Source organism: Crocuta crocuta, unplaced genomic scaffold, assembly GCF_008692635.1.
Source record: "Crocuta crocuta isolate KB4526 unplaced genomic scaffold, BGI_CrCroc_1.0 scaffold72, whole genome shotgun sequence".
In the NCBI taxonomy this organism is placed as follows: Eukaryota; Metazoa; Chordata; class Mammalia; order Carnivora; family Hyaenidae; genus Crocuta; species Crocuta crocuta.
The window spans coordinates 4,219,203-4,239,102 of NW_027529427.1; the positions used below are offsets into that span (position 1 = coordinate 4,219,203).

Consider the following 19,900-nt stretch of genomic DNA (forward strand, 5'->3'; position numbering starts at 1 on the left):
TGGGGAACAGTTTCCTCTCCCCTCTGCAGCCTGCACATCTTGACATATGCACGGACCTCATCTCCCTGCATTCTGTGTGTTGCAGGCTCAAGTCACAATAAACACACACATACTTTCCACTTCTCACCCTCCCCACTTTGAGCAGCATTAGGAGTAGAAGCCATTCCAGTGACAGACACTGCTATTGTGAATCCAGGATCTCTGAGGATCCCTGGACGTTAGTTTGAGCCCCAGTTTTGCACAGTATACTGTATTGTCCACACTTGTGTGGTGCAGGTCTGGAGCACAGGCACATAGATGCCGGAAGTGTCTTTCTTCATCTCCAGACATCGCTTGGTGGCTCTGTTCACAACAGCTCTTCCCTGGATGGGAGAAGAGACAGAGTCAAGGTGTTGAAATGCCCTCATCTCCTCTGCTCTTGCTCTTCCTGCTGTGCTCAGCAACATGCTTGAAGCATCCCTCAGTCCTCTGCAAGTCCTCCAGAGGAGAAAAGAAGCAAAGGGTATCGTTAGACCACCCAGTGCATTCTCTGCTAGCACCAAGGCAGACTAACCACAGATGTAAGAGTAAGCAAGGCTATACTGGGTCCCTGGTATCCACCTCTTCTGAGGTTGAAGCATCAGGGCAGTGTGACTGGCAAGATATGACGCATCTTGGAGCGTCAGGGCCCTTCTCTACTTAACCTTCCTTTCCACATTTTCACCCCTGAGCCCATGAAACCCATTAGGATTCTCCCTCCCTCCTCAGTGAGGCTCCATGGCCAGACAAGCAGAAAGTACATTCAGGAATATTAGTCTTTTTTCCCACCACTGTGGGGCAGTTCTTACCCAATCTATTCTTGAGGCTTCACCAAGGGTTACTACTGGAAATGTTACAGGCTTAAGAGCCGAAGAGTCTAGTTTAAATCCCTACTCCACCACATACAGCAGAGGGCCTCAGGCAAATTACCTAGCCTAAGTCTCAATTTCCTCATCTATAAAATGGGTTTATAGTTACTATTAGAGTTAAAACTAATATTAATTGAATTAAATTAATTGGTTAATATTTATTGAGCATCCTATACCTGACATGAAATATGTGCAGTAAATGTCAGTACATCTCTTCCCCTTCCCAATCCAACGGGGGATAGGGAAGAAGAGTCATCCTTTTCTTCGTCCCCATGTGCTACCTCCAGGCCCCAGAGCTCCTGCCTCCTTATGTCTATGGCTCAACAGCTGACATTGTGCCTGTCCTGATCTTGTCTCTTCTCTCAGACCTCCCACCCTCTCCACCTCTTTGCAGGAATCACTCACAGAATCTCTTTCAGTGCCTTGGTGACGTTGTTTTTCCTTTATCCACCTGCCCTCTGGTTTCATCCCCAGTTAACAGCCTCCATTTGAACGTCTAGTGAGATCTCCACCCTGGTCTCACTGTCTCACTTTGGAATCTACCACCAAGCAGGGCTGCAGCAATGTGTCCAAACCTTCTCATCTTTTCCCATCAAAAACTGGTCCTTATAGGGGCACCTTGGTGGCTCAGGTGGTTGAGTGTCTGACTTCAGCTCAGGTCATGATCTCACAGTTTGTGGGTTCGAGCCCCGTGTCGGGCTCTGTGCTGACAGCTAGCTCAGAGCCTGGAGCCTGCTTCAGATTCTGTGTCCCCCTCTCTCTCTGACCCTCCCCTGCTCACGCTGCCTCTCTCTCTCTCTCTCTCTCTATCTCTCTCTCTCAGAAATAAATAAAATATTTTTTAAAAACTGGTCCTCATAACCCTGCTCCCCTAAATTTGCCTGCCTTGGTCACTCCCCGGGTGCACCTCCCCAGTGTGGGCAGTCATTCAGGCTCCCCTGATTCTTGAACTCCTCCTGTCACCTCCACTGCTCCTTTCCATCCGCTTACAGCCCACAGGGTACTCCTGGAGAGGTCCCCAACCAAGCAGGTCTGGCCCATAGATGAGCCTACAGATGTCTGGCTTACAACTTGGCTTACTCCTATGGTTATTCTTCCAGACTTCCTCAGCACTCTTTATCCCAGGTCCCCAACTCTGGATGCTCACTTCCACTAAATGCCTTTCTTTTTTTCACTTTGTGGAGAAGGCTGCACTTCCAGTCAGTCTAGCCCCTCCCCCAAATGCCTAGAGTGTCCCACAGGACACTGCTCCTGAGTTGTCTCGAAGGAGCTGTCATGCCTCTGTCTCTATAGCCAGCAGCCCCTGTGCTCTGAGCCCAACCACCCTGGATGCCAGAGAAACACTCTTCTTGTTTAACATTGTTCTTTGATTTCTCCCTCTAGACGGATTCCTTTTCTACTGACTTTAAATACACCCAAATGTCCCAATATTAGAGGGGGGAAAAGAACCCTTAACTCTGCCATCCTTTTAAACCAAAATCCAGTGCTTTTCTCCCTTTCAGAATCAAATTTCCCAAGCAACGAGACAATAACAAACAGTGGATAAGATTCTGTGTTTGATTCTGGACACTTAATCTGCTGTGTGACCTTGGTAAATATTATTTGACTTCTTTGTGGTTTAGTTACTTCATAAGTAAAGTAGGGCTAATGATAATAGTCCTCTTACAAGATTTATGTAAGTTAGTGCCTGGTACATTATATGTATTCAAGAAATCTTGGCTATTATAATTTATTGTGATTTTTTAGATAAAATCACTGATTTTTTTTTTCTACTTTCTCTCCTGCCAGGAGCCGCTCCGCCTCTCTGGATGGCAGTCACAGCAAGGAAACTGGTATCTCCTTCTGCTACTACTGGCTCATGTTGTAAATGAGGCTGCTGGTATTGACCAGGTCTCAGACTATTCCAGATCAGACGGATATTCCCCACACAGATTGATCATAAGGAAAGGCATGTCCTTGCCTTTCCAAAGATGATTGTCAAAAGCCTCTTCCTAAGGGTCTTGTAGATCCAAGACTTACATAATAAAGGGGGCTTGAGTCTGGCCCTGAAGCAAAGAGCCTGATTTAGAGTTAAGGGCAAATATATACCCCCACCCATTTGTTTCTGCCTGGAGCATTTTCTGGCCTTGTATATGCAGACTACTCCTTGTGAAGGAACCTATTGAGGAACTTTTTCTTTTTGTGATTATGAGAGCAAAGGTATCTCCTGAAAGACCTGTTTTTGACCCCTGCTCACAGAGAAGTAACTTCACCCTCTTATGCTAAAAACATTGTCTGNGTCCAACCTTCAGGGACCCCTGGACCTGCCGGAGCCGCCTCCGACACTCTCCATTTGCATGTGACATGTCTTTTGGAAGTATTCATTACATGCTCATCTGACTCTTCTCTGGTTTCCTTTACATTGTATTCATCTGGATCTTATATATTTTTGGTTTGGTTTTTATTTGGGAGGTGTTGCCTGCCAGTTTTGAAAGAATTTTTATTTTTGTTTATTTTCCACAGAAGGAATATGTGCTCTTTCTTTTAATTTGGAAAACATATTTTAAAAGTTGGAAGCATTCATAATAGGATAATGTATATGTAGTTTGTATATACTGCTTTTTAAATTCAATATCATGATTTAATACCATGTGCATTTTCCAATTTCATTAATTTTTGAAAATATGCTTTTTGAAGATATAATTTGAATGTCTCTATATTCAGTTCAAGGGATGAACAAAAACCTCCCCTACTGTGGGACATTTAATTTTTTCTAATAATTTTGCTATGATAAGTATCAAGGTATTTTCCACATTAATTTCAACCTACATTCTATGTTAGTCTTTAAAATATTGTCTTACAAGAAAATGAGCACCTTAAAAGGGGGTACAATGAGTTTAGGGGCTCTGATTAATGTCAGGGCTCTTCCTATAGAGAACTAAACTGCTTTCTGCAACCATGCCCACCAGCGTGACTGCATTCCCACAGATACCTCTTCCTTTTTATTTCTCGAACCCTCACTACCAGTGGTTTCCTATTCTCATATCTCAGCGGATCTATTCTCAGAGTCCATCCTTGTGTAACTCCATCAACTGAATGAGGACATTTACCCAAATCTCCCTTATTTCAGCTGTGTCTCTACTCTCAACCTCTGCTCCTCATCTCACAGTCCAGATGTCTCAAAAAGACCTTATCTCTTCAAATTGGGTTTTTGGTCTTCAAAGGTCATACCTCCTCTGGTTGACTCAAAACATGAATCATGGGGGCACCTGGGTGGCGTCTGACTTCGGCTCAGGTCATGATCTCATGGTTCGTGGGATCAAGCCCCGCGTTGAGCTCTGCGCTGACAGCTAGCCCAGAGCCGGGAGCCTGTCTTTGGATTCTGTCTCCCTCTCTCTCTGACCTTCCCCTGCTCATGCTCTTGCTCTCTCTCTCTCTCTCAAAATTAAATGAAACTTAAAAAAAACAAACATGAATCATGAAACTGGAAGAAAACAAAAGGATTATCTAGTCTTATCTTCCTCTTAATTCTGGAAAATATCTTTGGTGGCTTTTTAGTAGAATGAATGTGTAACCTGTGCCTACAAAGTAAATAGAACACAAATGGCCCCAACATTCCATCAAATATCATTTTCTTACCTGAAAGAACTGTGGTCCTAAGAGATAAAGTGGATAGGAAAAGCTTGGATAGAATGAAATGACTCAGGTAATACACCATGAGCTACATGATCACCTCCTTCCTCAACTTTTGGACTGCTTGACACAACGACTGTAAAACAGGACCAAACTCAGACATCAGGGTGGTGGGCACAATTCCCCTACATGTCCTGCAGCTCCAAACTCACACCCAGCCAGAGTCTATATTCTATTAGCATATTCTATTCTCATCTATATTCTACTGCAGCCAGCTGAGAAAGTGATCTTCCAAAATTCTCTTGGAAAGGCAACCTTCAAAATTTTCGGGATGTCATAATTGTTTCTTTAGCATAAGTAATATGTTTAATTCCCCAGATTTTTAGGATCAAGAGAGACGTTGACGGAATCAAACACATATATTTGTTAAAAATTCTATATATGGTTACTATTTCTAAGTAACTGCTATGTTTAAGAAAAATTGTACAAATTAATGTTGTGATACCAATTTAAAAATGTATAATTGAATAACTAAATTTGTAAAATGTTACCAATTACAAATACTTTTGAAACATATAATAAAATTTAATAATCATTAAATTAATTAAAAATTAATTAAAATTAATTTAATTAAAGTCAGATAATTGACATTCTTAAGAAACAAAATTTATTTTTTTATTTTATTTCTTTTTTAAGAAAGAAAATGTCATGTATCAAACTTATGAATACAGGGGAGCCTGGGTGGCTCAGTTGGTTAAGGCCATCCGACTTCGGGTCAGGTCATGATCTCAGGGTTTGTGGGCTCGAGCCCCGCATCAGGTTCTGTACTGACAGCTAGCTCTGAGTCTGGAGCCTGTTTCAGATTCTGTGTTTCTGTCTCTCTCTGACTGTCCCCTGCTCATGCTCTCTCTCTCTCTCAGAAATAAATAAAACATTAAAAACATTAAAAATAATAAACTTATGAATATAGTATGTAATGTTTAAGGGAATTTATTAAATTGTAAAATCCTCTTTAAATTTGCTAAAGGTGATGGATGTTGACTTGACTTATTGTGGTGATCACTTTGCAATATATACATAAATTGGGTATATTATATTGTACACCTGAAACTAATATAATGTCACTTGTATTAATTAATTATTGCAAATACCTTTATACTCATAAATTTGAAGAAATGGACCAATTCCTCAAAAACCATAAACCATGACAACTCAATCTGCATGAAAAAAATGATCTGGATAGCCCTGTACCATTAAAAATTTTCAGTTTGAGGGGCGCCTGGGTGGCTCAGTTGGTTAAGCATCCACTTCAGCTCAGGTCATGATCTCACGGATCGTGGGTTCAAGCCCTGCGTCGGGCTCTGTGCTGACAGCTTAGAGCCTGGAGCCTGCTTCAGATTCTGTCTCCATCTCTCTCTCTCTGACCCTCCCCTGCTCATGCTGTCTCTCTCTCTCTCTCTCTCTCTCTCTCTCTGAGAAATAAATAAAACATTAAAAATTTTTTTTTTTAATTTCAGTTTGAGTTCCAGAAAGATGGCCTGCTGGGCTGCCACATCTTCTGTGCACACAGGCCTCGAAAGCTGGCAGGTCTGAGTGCAGGAAGTGTGCCAGGAGCAAGGTGTCCATGCTTGGGTGCTCCAAAGCAGAAACCAGGCTCACCAGACATGGCTCCAGGCTTAGGGGATCACACTGATAGTTTTGAGCACAGGTGGGAGCTTGTGGGGTACACATGAGGCCAAAAGAGTTTTAAATTCTTTTAACTCATGGTTTGAAAGCCCCTGGAAAACAAACCTCCAGGCCCATATGGTTCCACTGGAGAATTATACCAAGCATTTAAAGAAGAATTAACACCAATTTAAGATAATCTCTTACAGAAAATCTCTTCCAGAAATGCCTCTTTCTGAAACTGGTCTATTCTGAAATTTTTGTCAACAGGACAAGTTAGCAATTAGAAAGAGGAAACACCTCCTCGCTCACTTTATGAGGGCAGTATTACCTGGATACTAAAACCAAAGACAGTACCAAAAAGGAAAAAAAAAAAAAAGTTGCAGATCATTACTTCTAATGAACTCAGACACAAAAATCAACAACATACAAGTAAAACAAATCCAAGAAATTATGAGAAGAGGTGTACTCCATGAGTAAATGTGATTTATTCCTGGCACACAAGGCTGTTTCAACACTAGAAAATTAATCAGTGTAATCTACCATGCCAACAAGCTAAAGAACAAAAAACATGATCATATCAATTGACATAAGAAAAGCCTTTGACAAAACCCAACTCACATGCCTATTAAAATATTTCTCAACAAGTTAGAAATTCAGGTAAATTACTTCAATTTGATAAGGAGCATCTACAAAAAATCTATAGCTAACATATACATAATGATGAAAGAGTCAATGCTTTCCTCCTGCGCTTGGGAACAAGGTAAGGATATCCATTCTCACTGTTCTTGTTCAACATAGTACAGTAAAACCTTTGATTGCAAGTAATTTGCTCTGCCAGTGTTCCACAAGACAAGCAAACACTTCTAATAAATTTCAACTTGATAAACGAGCGATGTCTTTCAATACAAGTAGTACAGGAAGCTGAATGTCACATGATCACAACTGAGCCAAAAGTTCTTCTCTCTCTCTCTCTCTCTTTCTCACTGCAGGATCATGGGTGATTGTTTCCCATGCTTGGATGCTCAGTCTCAGACCGTGGTGTTTGGCAGAAATCAGTGATTTTTCAAAATGTTGGAAGTGCCCACAACTGGTACTAGTGTTATTTTTTGTCACTTCAAAGCACCTATGGACAGACTTTTGCTTTTCCATACAAGAATAAGCTTAGGAATGCTTTGCTTCATTCTATGTCAGGCTCCCTGCAGATATAGACACTTTCTTCTGCTGTCTTATTGCCAGTTACATTAAATGCAACTTATGACAAGAATTTATTAATACTGTAGTATAGTCAACATCCATGCAAGCGTATACAATGGTCCCCATGCAGAAAAAGATTCCATTGAGCCAATAGATAGAAGTGACTCTGTTAGTGATAGTGGAAGTCATCCTACACAATAACACTCCTCTCTTTTGTCTCCCTCATACCAGCCATGAAGGTTTACAAAGGTAAGTGCAGGTTAATTTATTTCTTTTTCTTTATATTTTATGTTTATTATTTTGTATTATATTACAGTATTATGATCATTTTTATATAAATTTTTTGGGTTTGTGGAACAAATCATCTGAGTTTCCATTATTTTAATGGGGAAATTCACTTTAATATACAAGTGTTTTAGATTACAAACATTTCCGGAATGAATTATGCTGACAAACCAAGGTTTTACCGTACTAGAAATTCTAGCTAATGTAATATGGCTGTAAAAACAAATAAAAGTCAGACAGATTAGAAATAAGGGGGAAAATGATTGCTAAAACCTGCTAGGTTTCTTTTTTTTTTTTTTTATAATGTTTTATTTATTTCTAGGAGAGAGAGAGAGAGAGAGAGAGAGAGACAGCATGAGCAGGGGAGGGTCAGAGAGAGAGGGAGACACAGAATCTGAAACAGGCTCCAGGCTCTGAGCTGGCTGTCAGCACAGAGCCCAACGCGGGGCTCGAACCCACGAACCGCGAGATCATGACCTAAGCAAAAGTCAGACGCTTAACCGACTAAGCCACCCAGGCGCCCCATAAAACCTGCTAGGTTTCTAAATAAAATAATAAGATTTCTAAGCAGAATATAAAAGTTTGAAGAAAAACTAGTTTTTTAATGTATAGGTTAAATAAATTTAATTTTTAAACCAAAGCAAACCTGTAATAATATTTCCTGCACACAAAAGATACTGTTAAGGACATTGAAAACTCACATTTAGTACTCTATTTTTTAAATTTTTTTAAATGTTTTATTTATTTCTGAGAGAGAGAGCGTGAGCAGGGGAGGGTCAGAGAGACAGGGAGGTACAGAATCTGAAATAGGCTCCAGGCTCTGAGCTGGCTGTCAGCACAGAGCCTGACGTGGGGCTCGAACCCATGAACCGTGAGATCATGACCTGAGCCGAAGTCAGACAGGCTTAACGGACTGGGCCACCCAGATGCCCCAGCACTCCGTCTATTGACAGAGCCTGCCTGTCAAACATGCTCTGCTTGGTGACTGCCATTGACAGAGAGCTCAGCAGCCTACTAGGTAGCCCATTATTCTGTAGGATAGCTTAAGCTATCAGGCTGTTAGAAAGCCTTCTTCTGCCCTTACATTAAGGTGAACTCTGACTCATTGATCTGTAATCACTGGTCTCAGTTCTGCCCTCCTATAGACACTGAATAAGTCTAATCACTCTTCCCTAATTCTCTAGGCTAACATCTCCAAGCCAGTACCTCCAGATTTGCCAGTCTTTCATTTCCTCTGCACTCAATTATTTATTGAATGCCTGCCATGTTCCAGGCACTGTACTAGATGCCAGAGAGAAAACAAGAACAATATCCAGGCTCTCCCTTCCAGCTCACAGTCTAGTGATGAAAAGCAAGTGAGGAGCCACTTAGAAGTGATCTTGAGATAGAATCTGTAAGAGGGACCCTGAGAGCACATAGAAGATTCACTCATCCTCATCCCATGGAGTCACAGATGGCTTCTCAAAGAAACAAGGAACACTTCGTAGTTGGCCCAGTGAAGAAGTAGGAGGAGAGGGAACAACAGGTACACAATAGCCTAAGGTGACAGGGAACATAGCCTTTCATAGAATTACAAGTAGTTCCATTTAGAGCCGGAAGCATAGAGCAGGAAGATGACTTACCCTTCTCCTCCTTCTCACTGATATTGCCTAATTCAAAAAGACTTAATCTAGGATCCAAAAATCCTCTGAAGTTGTAAGCAAAATTGTGCACATGTGTGCGTATGTATGTTTTCCTGGAAAGAAGATTCTCAAAAATTCTCAAAGGAGTTATTAGCTTTAAGTTATGAATAAATGAGTTAGATTGATCCCTATCTGTTAAAATGTAGTCCCTGAAACTAATACAGTACCAAAATGTTCAGATACCATCACAGACAGAGCACTGATTCCCTTCATCAAGACATCACATCTCTGCCAGTGTAGCTTAATGTAGCCCCATCACACAGTAAATTCATGTGTAGATTGTAGTCAGTCAGATCCTTTATGTCATTGTCTTGTGAATTCTGCCAGATTCCCTCCACCCTGTTCTTAGTCAATTGATACTGAAGTTAAATCAGGGCTTTTACACTAGTCCTTACAAGATTTCAACTCAGTGCTCCAGATTCTCTGATTATCATTAATAATAAAATTAATCACAAAAGCTAATATTTATTGAATACTTTCTATGTGCAGGCCCCATGCTAACTTCTTTACACAATCTCATTGAATCTTCCTAATAGGCTCCTAAAGTAGATATTGTGATCTCCATTTTATAAATAAGGAAACCAAGTTTCAGAGAGGGTAAGAAACTTGCTAATGGTGACTGAACTAGGACTGAACCCAAACTCTTAATTCTTAAGCTATGACAGATCCCAATATTGCTTCCTTTTACCCACCTACCTTTGCCAACAGACTCAGCATTCCATGCCCAATTCCATTTCCAGTCTTTTCCCTATACACTTCCACAAAGCCAATCCTTCTAAAACACTATCAAATCAAATATGAACCTCTCAGACTAGACTTCAAGATGCTTATCCTTAAAAACACACACACACAAAAAAACAAAAAAACCCCACATAACTCACTGGCTTAAAATCCCAATATATGTGCAGTCTGTTTTGGGCTGCTTTGGAACATGGCTCTAAAGTGGGCTTCTCCCCATTGCCAGGGTCTGTCAGGCAGTGATCATCAGTATCTGCCTCTGCAATCAGTGGTCCCACATAGAACTCTCCAGTTAGGTGATAGTAGACATTCTAAAAGAGAGCAAAGAAATTTGCCATGGATATAGTCAGGGGAGAGAGCCTTGACTTTACAGTGGGCATGATGACTGCTCTTGAGTGAAGACACTCAGTCACCATGGGGGAGCACTGAACTTTCTTAGGTAACAAGGAGTCACTTCTGCTTCTTTCTCCCCAAACCCCAATTGATTCTAGGAAGACCAGGCATGAGAAGAGGACACTAGCCAGCCTGCTTCCACACAAGGGCTCCAACATAATCATGATTTGCATGGACAAGGGAGATTATCTTTCGCACACATACACACACACATCCTTGAACTTCAGAAGCTGTCATCATAAACCCCAGCTATGGGCTGGGCTTGTCGAGAAATCTTTCCAATTTTTAATCTGATACTGTCTTTCTCAGTGAGCTTGGACAAATGGGTTGTTTTTGTGTCTCAATGTTTTCATTTGTCAACTGGAAATGCTATCCATCCTGCATGCCATCAAAAGTGTCTTGTGAGGGCAACATGCAAGTAACAAGAGAGATGTGAATATTCTCAGGAGGAAAATTCCCCTGGCTGCACCTTCCACTTGGAGTCAGGTTTCTTCTATTCTATGGAATAACCTCCATTTAGCCTCTCTTTTCCCAGCCCATTTCCTTCTCTACAGAAGAAGCCACAGGTAACATCACCTGCCTACCTTCCAGGGCATCCCAAGAGCAGTAGGAGGATGGTGGAGGCAGTGAGGAGACAGGAATAGGAAGGGACTGGAGATTACTGTCAATGAAAACATTACCATTGAGAATGAATGTGACAAAGCATAGACTTTGTACCTGTGCTCCCTATACCTGAAGTGGGCCTCTCTAGCTATGACCTTTTGAATGGACTTGGAAGTACTTAGTTATAAGAACAGGTTTGGATTTCACCCTTACCCATTACCCAGGATGCTCAGCTCCTGCCTTCGCATCATGTAACACCAAGTCCAAATCTGGCAAAGGTTGCCAGGGGCTGAGCCACAACAGACTCGCCCCACCGAGGCAGGGGACATTGTGGAAAATACCTGTGAACTATATTCATGACAGTAATACATGATGGGGGTGTTGGCTAAAACAAATTCCTGATCCAGGCAGATATTTTCATCCAATGTGTTTTTCATCTGAAAGGGCAAAACACACAAAAACACCATTGGAAAGAGGCAGAGAATGAGGACTCTCAAGCTTCCCCAGGCCCTGTATTTTCTCCACTACTCCAAGGGTGCCAGAAATTACCAGCCAAAAGGGAGCAGGGGGTTGGGATCTTGAGATCCATTTTATGTGCACTAGACAGATGCTGGAATGAGGTGTTGCTATGATGCCCCTTCCTGGGGACACCCACCCATCAGACTATCACAGCACATAGAGAACGGGATCCAGGCCAGACATCCTGGTTGGCTGAGAAACTGAAAGTGTCAGACCTAGGGCTGTAATTTGCAAAGTAAGAAACCAGAGACAGAGACATGGTAAAAAGATGGGATCTGGGGAGGAAGAGATGAAAGGAAACTCAGAGAGCCCAAGGGCAAAATGCCAAGAAAGAAGTTAGGCGTAGAAATCCAACCTGGGTAGGATGGATTTTGGAAACCATCTTCTGGGCAGTCATGCAATTCAGGTCTTACTGTCTTTCATAGTCAAATATTTAACATCTGAAATGCAATTTCATAATACATACTCTTCCATAGCCTACAATGTTGTGAATTGGCTTCAGGTTTGGATAAACATATTTCAGATACCAGTCAAAAGTTTTACATTTCAGTTTCTTCCGGAGTGCCATTCTGGAAGAAATGTCTCTAAAATCGATCCCAGGGTTCTATAAATAAAACATGGAGTGTTTCTGTGCCTTGTAACATCCTTGACTCCACCAAAGGGTACGAATGACGCATGAGGGAATGGAATATTTTCCTGATAGCGTGTAAGGTAACCTTGATAATTATAGTTTTCCAGGGAAAGTGGGAAGAGCTTGAACCCTTATAATCTCTGCTGGTTCCAAAGGCACTTACAAGGCCTGTGCAGTGGGGTCATTCGGGTTTATTTCTCATCATTAGCAAACTAATGCAAACTGTTCCTATTGGAGATAATGTTTACACCAGTAAGGCACAAAATACTCCTCATGATAGCCAGAAAAGGCTTTTGAAAGGAACATTTTCTGGTAATGAGATGTAGAGGTTAAAGGAGATTTTCTACAAGTGACGTCTATGGGGAATCATAGTGGTGGAGCCACAGCTCCAGGCTGGAAGACAGCATACCGTGCCGGCCTCCGGTGGCTGGCGAGCCTTAGCCAAGAAGCCCATCCCGATTTGGGTGCATCCAGCAGGGTTACAGTTCCTACTCTTACCACCCCCACATCCTACCCTTCATGACCAGTGAATTCTTGATGTCCAGCCCTGCCCCACAAGGAATCCCCCAGTACAGATGATGCATGAAGAACATGGAATCTAGAAGATTCCTTGGTTTGAATTACGTCTCCGCTGCTTACTACTTTATTACTTTAAACAAGTTCCTTTCAACTCTCTGTGCTTTGGTTCTCCGTCCTAAATATGGAGTCATAAAAACAAACCTACCCCATAGATACGTTGCGATAATTAATGACTGCCTGGAGCATAATATTACTACATTAATGTTAAGTGTCATTATCATCACACCGTTGGGACTTTATCCAATTTTTTAGGGCTGGGATGGCATTTTCACTGTATCCCTCCCATCTCTTACCATTACCACCACCTCCTCCTCCTTCATTCTCCCCTTCTTCTGTTAAATTCCATGACAAACCTGGAGAGGTATGTTCCAGGCCAAGTAGACCATGTATTTGTACTCATCCATCCAGATTTCAGCCACTCGCAGAGCATTGCGCTTCAAGGCAAGATGCAGGTTTAAGGCATAGGGCTTGCGGTGTCTCTCTAGGTGAGCAATCCGGGAACAGGGCAAGATCTCGATTCTCCCTCCACACTGCCACACCTGTAAGAGAAGACAAGAAAATTCACTTGTCAGCAGGCTGGGCCCATGGCCAATAAGCGGCATAGTTTGTAGACTCACAGAGAAATATTTTGGAACCATTTTTTAAAATATAAATTCAGTCCTGCCACTGCCATCTCTATGTTACTTCTCAATCAACCTACCTAAAACAACCTATTTTAAAAGTCTACTAAAATGCTTCTCTCCTGGGGCGCCTGGGTAGCTCAGTCAGTTAAGCGTCCGACTTTGGCTCAGGTCATGATCTCATGGTTCGTGGGTTCGAGCCTCGCGTAGGTCTCTGTGCTGACAGCTAGCTCAGAGCCTTGAGCCTGTTTCAGATTCTGTAGCTCCTTTTCTCTCTGAACCTCCTCTGCTCACCTTGTCTCTCTCGCTCTCAGAAATAAATAAAACATTTTTAAAAATTTGCAAATAATTAAAAATAAAATGTTTCTCTCCTGTTGTTCAGACAGCTCCAAAACTCTTACCTCCTTCAGGAAATCTTCCTGAACAAACCAAAGGAGTGGCTGCCTCTGTTCCTTTATCCCCAAGAAAGTATCAAAGTCCTGAGAGGCACCACACCCTGAGCCAATCTCACTGGACTTAACTGCTCATGACCACCTCTATCCTGAATGCTAGATATAAAGCAATGTGCTAGACAGACTCTCAGGAGCTCCCATGATTCCTGCCTCCTTGTGTTCACACACTTCCCTAATCCCCTCTTTGAGTGTGGGCTTGTGATACCCTTCTATCCAACAGAATATGATTTGTCAATATAAGGTGACAGTATGTACATGACTGCCTGTATGTGATTATGCTATATAAGATTGCAGTGTCCATCTTAATAGGAGACATGATGTCTTTCTGGCTTTGAAGAAATAAGCCACCATATTGTGAGCCACAATAATGAAGAAGGCCACAGGGCAAGAAACTAAGGGAGGCTTCCAACTGTTAGTCAGCAAAAAAATTTAATGCTTTCTCAGTCTGGAGGGCTTCAAGGAACTGAGTTCTGCCAACAATCACATGAGCTTGTAGATCTTTCCACAGTCAATCTTATATAAGAGATGAGAACCTAGCCAACATCTTGACCATGGATTTACAGAGGACCTTGCTAAGCCATGCATGGACTCCTACTCCGCAGAAACTGTGAGATGGTAAATGCACCTTGCTCTAAACCACCAAGTTTGTGATAATATTGTTACACAGCCATAGATAATTAATACAAGTAATTCTTGACCAAGAGATACCATGACTTATGATATAATTAAAAATATTCTTCTTTGTCACCCAGATGGGTACAAACATACTTGTCAGGCCACATGGTCTAACATTTGGTTTAAAAATATGGTCTTCATCTAGACAGATGATAGAACTATCTAATGATATTAGATTGATATAATGGCTCCGGTGTATTCTCTTCTTGGTTTCTCAAGAAAGGTGCAGTTTCAGGCAGCTAATTAGCATATCTGGCAGTACGCTACATTCATGCCCAAGGGGACTTTTGAGATGAGAGTGAGCAACTTAGGTCCTGCGGGTTCAGGACCACCTGAAGGGTCAGTCCCCTTACCTGACTTTCAATTTTTTTCATCTTTTCTTCTACTTCTGAACCCATAGATTCTCCTCCCTCAACTCCCAAAACCCAGAATAGCACAGTGACAAAAAAATAAGGCTTTGAAATCTGACTAACCTGTGTTCAAATCCTGATTCTATCCCTGCACAGATGGCAACTAGGGGCAAAACACTTCCCTTCACTGAGCCTCAGGTGGCTCATCCACACAATGGCATACAGCTGCCAGTAGGACTAAGTGACAAACAAGGATCCATAAATGGCTATGATTTTTAACTTTAGATAGCTCTTTCCTTCCATTCTCCTCTTCCATTTCTCTTCATTAGTTTCCAGAATCATGTGGAGGCTACATCTGATTTGTTTTCAGATTTTATATTCTGAAGCCAAACATCTAAAATTTCAAATACAAATTTACTTCAATTTTTTTTTAGTTGATGGTAGTTTCCAACCCACAGGAATTTAGGGGAGAAAAAACTTTTGGCACAAAAAACTTAAATTCAAGTGAAAAGATGAAAGTCATGCATGTTAACTATTATCTCTGACCAACAGTTTTCAAATTTCACTCTTTCAACTTGTTCCCACTTGCCAAATGCTCCTCCATTCTCATTCCCTAAAACTATCTGTGTGTGGGTGTGGGTATGGGTGGGTGGGTGTGGGTGTGGGTGTGTCTACCACACACAGAGACATGAAACTTCTACTTATAATAACAATGACTTGCTTTGTGGCACATATTACCTTAATATTTTTCATGAATTTTCCTCACCATATTATTATTATTCCCATTTAAGTAAGTTGCCCACATTTACCAGCAAGTAAATGACATAGCTGGATTCTGAACCCAGGGAGTGAGCATGTTAAGCTTTGGCAAGAGGCCAGGAATACATAAGGTGCTTAATAAATGCTGGTTTTTCTTTCTTATGCATCAGCCCAAAGAGCCTGTCTCCTTTCATATGCGTCCATATGCACCATCACTGCCATGCTTCTAGATGTCAGAATAAAACATTCCATGTAGCTCTGATGTATCCCAAGTTCTGTCATTGGAAAAAAAAAACAGATCTTAACAAGTGCTGAGAGGTTTTAAAAGCCAAATAGCTGCACACACAAACTAAGGAAACTGGGTATGGGTAGAACTGTTTTATCCAAGAAAAGGAAAAGAATGGCCCTTCCCTGACCCTCTGTACATTTCCAGCAAAGTCTATCAAAAAATCACAAAACGTTAAAAGACAGAGGATTTCTCATGGAGACTAAAATGGCAGAGTTCAACACAGGGTGGGAGAATGAAAACAGAGAGGCAGCAAAACGAGAGAGTAGAGAAAACATGAAGACCTCAGAAATGGTAAGAAGGGCTTGGCGTCCTAACTTAGGTAATTGGAGTTCCAGACAAATTCATAGAAAGCTATGGTAGGTAGGAAAGCCTCATGTCATAACGTAACTAGGGTCATCTTAGGACTTTGCTAGGTACCACACATAAAATAATTATTTCCTCATTTATATTTTCATGCTGGAGACTAATTGTACTCCAAATATCTATTCCCTCTACATTTATAGTTATAGAAAGAAAACTGCACACATAAGCAACTAGCTGAAATCTATGTTTCACAGACTCTTTTGCTCACTAGTGGCCATATGATCAGCAATGGCCCAGGGGTTTTGAGGGGGAAATGACGTATACAACTTTTGGGGAGTGACCTTAAAAAGAAAGCATGCTCTGCTTTTCCCCTTTTCTATTCCTATTGACTAGAATACAGGTGTGGTGCTGAATGTGACAGAACCACAAGAGGGAAGAATCATGGTCCCCATCACCCTGAACCTGTCATCTCAATCCTGAACTGTTACTGGGAAAAGGAATCAATTTCTATCTTGTTTAAACCTGTTATTTTAGCCTCTCTCAGAGAAGCCAAATAAGAATTCTAACTAATATCTTTATAAATCTTTTAAAATTATTTATTATGTTTTAACAGTGTCATTATCCTTACAAGGTAGATAAAGGAAGGATGCTTCTCCTCTTGCATAAATGGAAAAATTTGTCAAGACCGTCATACAAAAAATAGTTTTCTCTGCCAAACAATGACTGTTGGCTCAAGGTATAACCCACATAGGGACTCAAAGTGTATTTGTTAACACATAAATATGGGGTCCTGGTTAGGACTTAATTAGGTATAACATGTAATTCTAAGGTCATCAGTTCCAGTGAAAATAAATTAAAAGAGTAGTCATGAGCAAGTTTTAGAAAATACCATATGCTTCCAAAAAAAAAAAAAAAAGCGCCTTTTTANTCCAATGCCATCCTGGCATCCTTATTATTATGATTATTATTATTATTATTATTATTATTTACCGTTTATGAGCATAAGTCACATGTCACCCACCATGCTCGGTGCTTAATGTAGTAGATATGGCATAGAGAGCGTGTATACTATCCAAGATAAGTCACAGAGTAGGATTTAGACTTAAGTCTGTCTGTCTCCCAATACCCATGCAATTTTCACTAACTTATGCTGCCTTTTGTAAGAGTTCAGCTTTAGTCTGGAAGATGAAAGAAAGATGTAAGAACCATCACAAACCCAAAGGGCAAGGTCTTTTAACAAAGGCCTGTAGATTATACAGGAGAGGCAAAAGGAATACTCCAGGGGGGATGTTTTATGCATGAAATCTTTTCCAAACTGACTGTGGTAAGTTTAATTTATTGTCCCCAATTCTTCATACCTCTCTTCATGGCTTCGTTGTAGATAGACTTCACTGTAGACAGACACCCTGGACAATGGAGCTGGCCATGTGACTTACTTTAACAAATGGGATGGAGCATAAAAATTATGTGCTATTTCCACACCCACTCCTTAAGAGACATCACATGTTTCCACTTGCCCTCTGTTGCATAAGAAGAACTTTACCAAGGTAGCTACTGTCCCATTGGCCTGAGCCTCAGAATAAACATGTGTGGAACAGAGCCACCCCACATAAGCCCAGCTGGACCCAAGGATCTGTGAGAATAAATTATTGTTGTTTTAAGTTTCTGAGTTTGGGACAGTTTGTAACACCGCATTTTTGTGGCAGGAGCTAACTAATACACTGATGTAATATGAACCTGCACTTGTGTTTTCTCCAATTGTCTTAGTTTGCAAGCTACATTTATACAGCACAAAAATTCAGGTTGTTCGTTTGACCTGAGAAATCATGAGAAACTACCAGGGGAATAGAAGAGACATCATCACTGAAGTGTGACACCAGTGCTGTTCCAGACACACAGGAAGTTAATCAGAAGTAGAACTGGTTTGAGAATTTCATGCTGTACAACCCATCACTGGCTATTTGTCCTAGACCAGACTACATCTCAGAATGAACTTCTGTCATGATGTCAGTGGCTCCAGCTCTCCATACAGGAGCATGTTGGTTGCCCATACATCTGTAGCACTGGATCCTTATGCCCATTTCAAATTCCCTTTGATTAATCTTGTAGATAGCTGTCTGACTTAAAGTTGATTTATCCTAAGAGATGCTTAGAAACTGCTTGGAGTCTTCCATCCATATTTCCAAGATTATATAGACCTATACCAGAAAGCTCTACTCCAGTTTTACTGCCTATCCCTAGTGACTCAGAAACATGAGAATATGTCTATTTCTTGAGCCAATGACATTCAGCCTTGTTCCAGAATTCCAGAGATCCTACCAACCCTCCAATTATTTCCCCTCCTGCTTTGTCTCAAAATAAGAAGGAAATATACCCACCCTCAAGCTAAGTTCCACATTCTCTCCTCCAGAGACCAGCATCCCACCATCCAGAGATCCTATGTCTCTGAAGAAAATCCTGTTGGCAGCCAGGATGCCCATGATGGAAGGACTCCTGTAGAACACACAGCAAGAGAGTTATTAACCTTTGAGGAGGAATGGTCAGGATGAAGGTGGGTGAGGGGGTAGGAAGACAATTTGGTTTTCAAAACTCTACTCAAGCCTCTTCCTATCTTGAAGGCTTTTCCTAAACCCTCAGGCTGGACTTAGTGCATGAGGCATTTCCTTGTCCCCATGCTGCCATAGCCTTATCAAATTATATTGACATGACATCTTTTTGGGGACTCCTGGTGGCTCAGTCAGTTAAGTGTCACACTCTTGGTATCAGCTCAGGTCATGATCTCACGGTTTGTGAGTTTGAGCCCCATGTCAGGCTCTGTGCTTACAATGTGGAGCCTACTTGGGATTCTCTCTGTCTCCCTCTCTCTCTGCCCCTCCTGCTCATTCACTCTCTCTTTCTCTCTCTCTCTCTTTCCCAAAATAAGTAAATTTTTTAAAAAAGGGAAATTATATCTTTTTCATCTTCATATCCCTACTTCATAGCCTGATAAAGGATTAATATGGCTCAAATGGTCTTTAAAACATTACATTCTTTGCTTTATTTTGTTTGAAAGTCCTTAAACAGTCTAAAAGGTCTATAATTTCTTATCTAGGATCAGTTTTTTTCTCTATCCTCTGTCCTTCAACCCATCTCCTCCACTCCTCCCACCCACTCTCATCAGTACCATGAAAGATAAACAAAACAAGAACCATCCATTCCTGATTTCCCAGGTGCCAGTCAAGTTCCCTAAGCCCCAGACTTACTTCACTAGAGCAGTGACATCATGTTGATCAATCCAGTCCTTTGGCAGAGGATCATAGCGGCACCATAGTTTCCAACTGAACCCATCAACTGCCAGTGCATACTTCTCCAATTCAAAGGTGTCAAAATGAATGTTGTCAAACACAGGAGACACAATCACGGTGTGGTCTTCCTGAATCCGAGCCAAAATGGGCTCTGCCCTGAAAGAAGAGAGTACAACAAACCCAGGTTGGATATGAAAGTAATTAGCAGAATAAAGCAAACAAAACTTCTCCAAGCATCTTGCCTGGCACTGAGCACCTTTTTTCATTTAGGTGTACAGCACAGTAAGTAGGACTCTCCAGAGAGGAGAGTCTCTATAGTTTTCAGATAGCTGAGGCTACTAACAGCTGACCTCTGTCAAGAACACATTTGGGGCATG

At 41.3% G+C, this 19,900-nt stretch overlaps 1 protein-coding gene across 1 annotated transcript in view; it reads right to left on the bottom strand.

The window, feature by feature from the left end:
- Positions 1-218: 218 nt before the first annotated feature.
- The window catches only part of GALNT8 (polypeptide N-acetylgalactosaminyltransferase 8), a 47,873-nt gene continuing 28,191 nt past the window's right edge, over positions 219-19,900 (bottom strand). Inside the window, exons 5-11 of the mRNA XM_077759023.1 lie at positions 19,482-19,679; positions 18,618-18,732; positions 13,145-13,330; positions 12,048-12,185; positions 11,404-11,499; positions 10,210-10,377; positions 219-362 (exon numbers count right to left, since the gene is read on the bottom strand). Coding sequence (XP_077615149.1) covers positions 219-362; positions 10,210-10,377; positions 11,404-11,499; positions 12,048-12,185; positions 13,145-13,330; positions 18,618-18,732; positions 19,482-19,679 — 1,045 coding nt within the window. The remainder of the gene's footprint in view (positions 363-10,209; positions 10,378-11,403; positions 11,500-12,047; positions 12,186-13,144; positions 13,331-18,617; positions 18,733-19,481; positions 19,680-19,900) is intronic.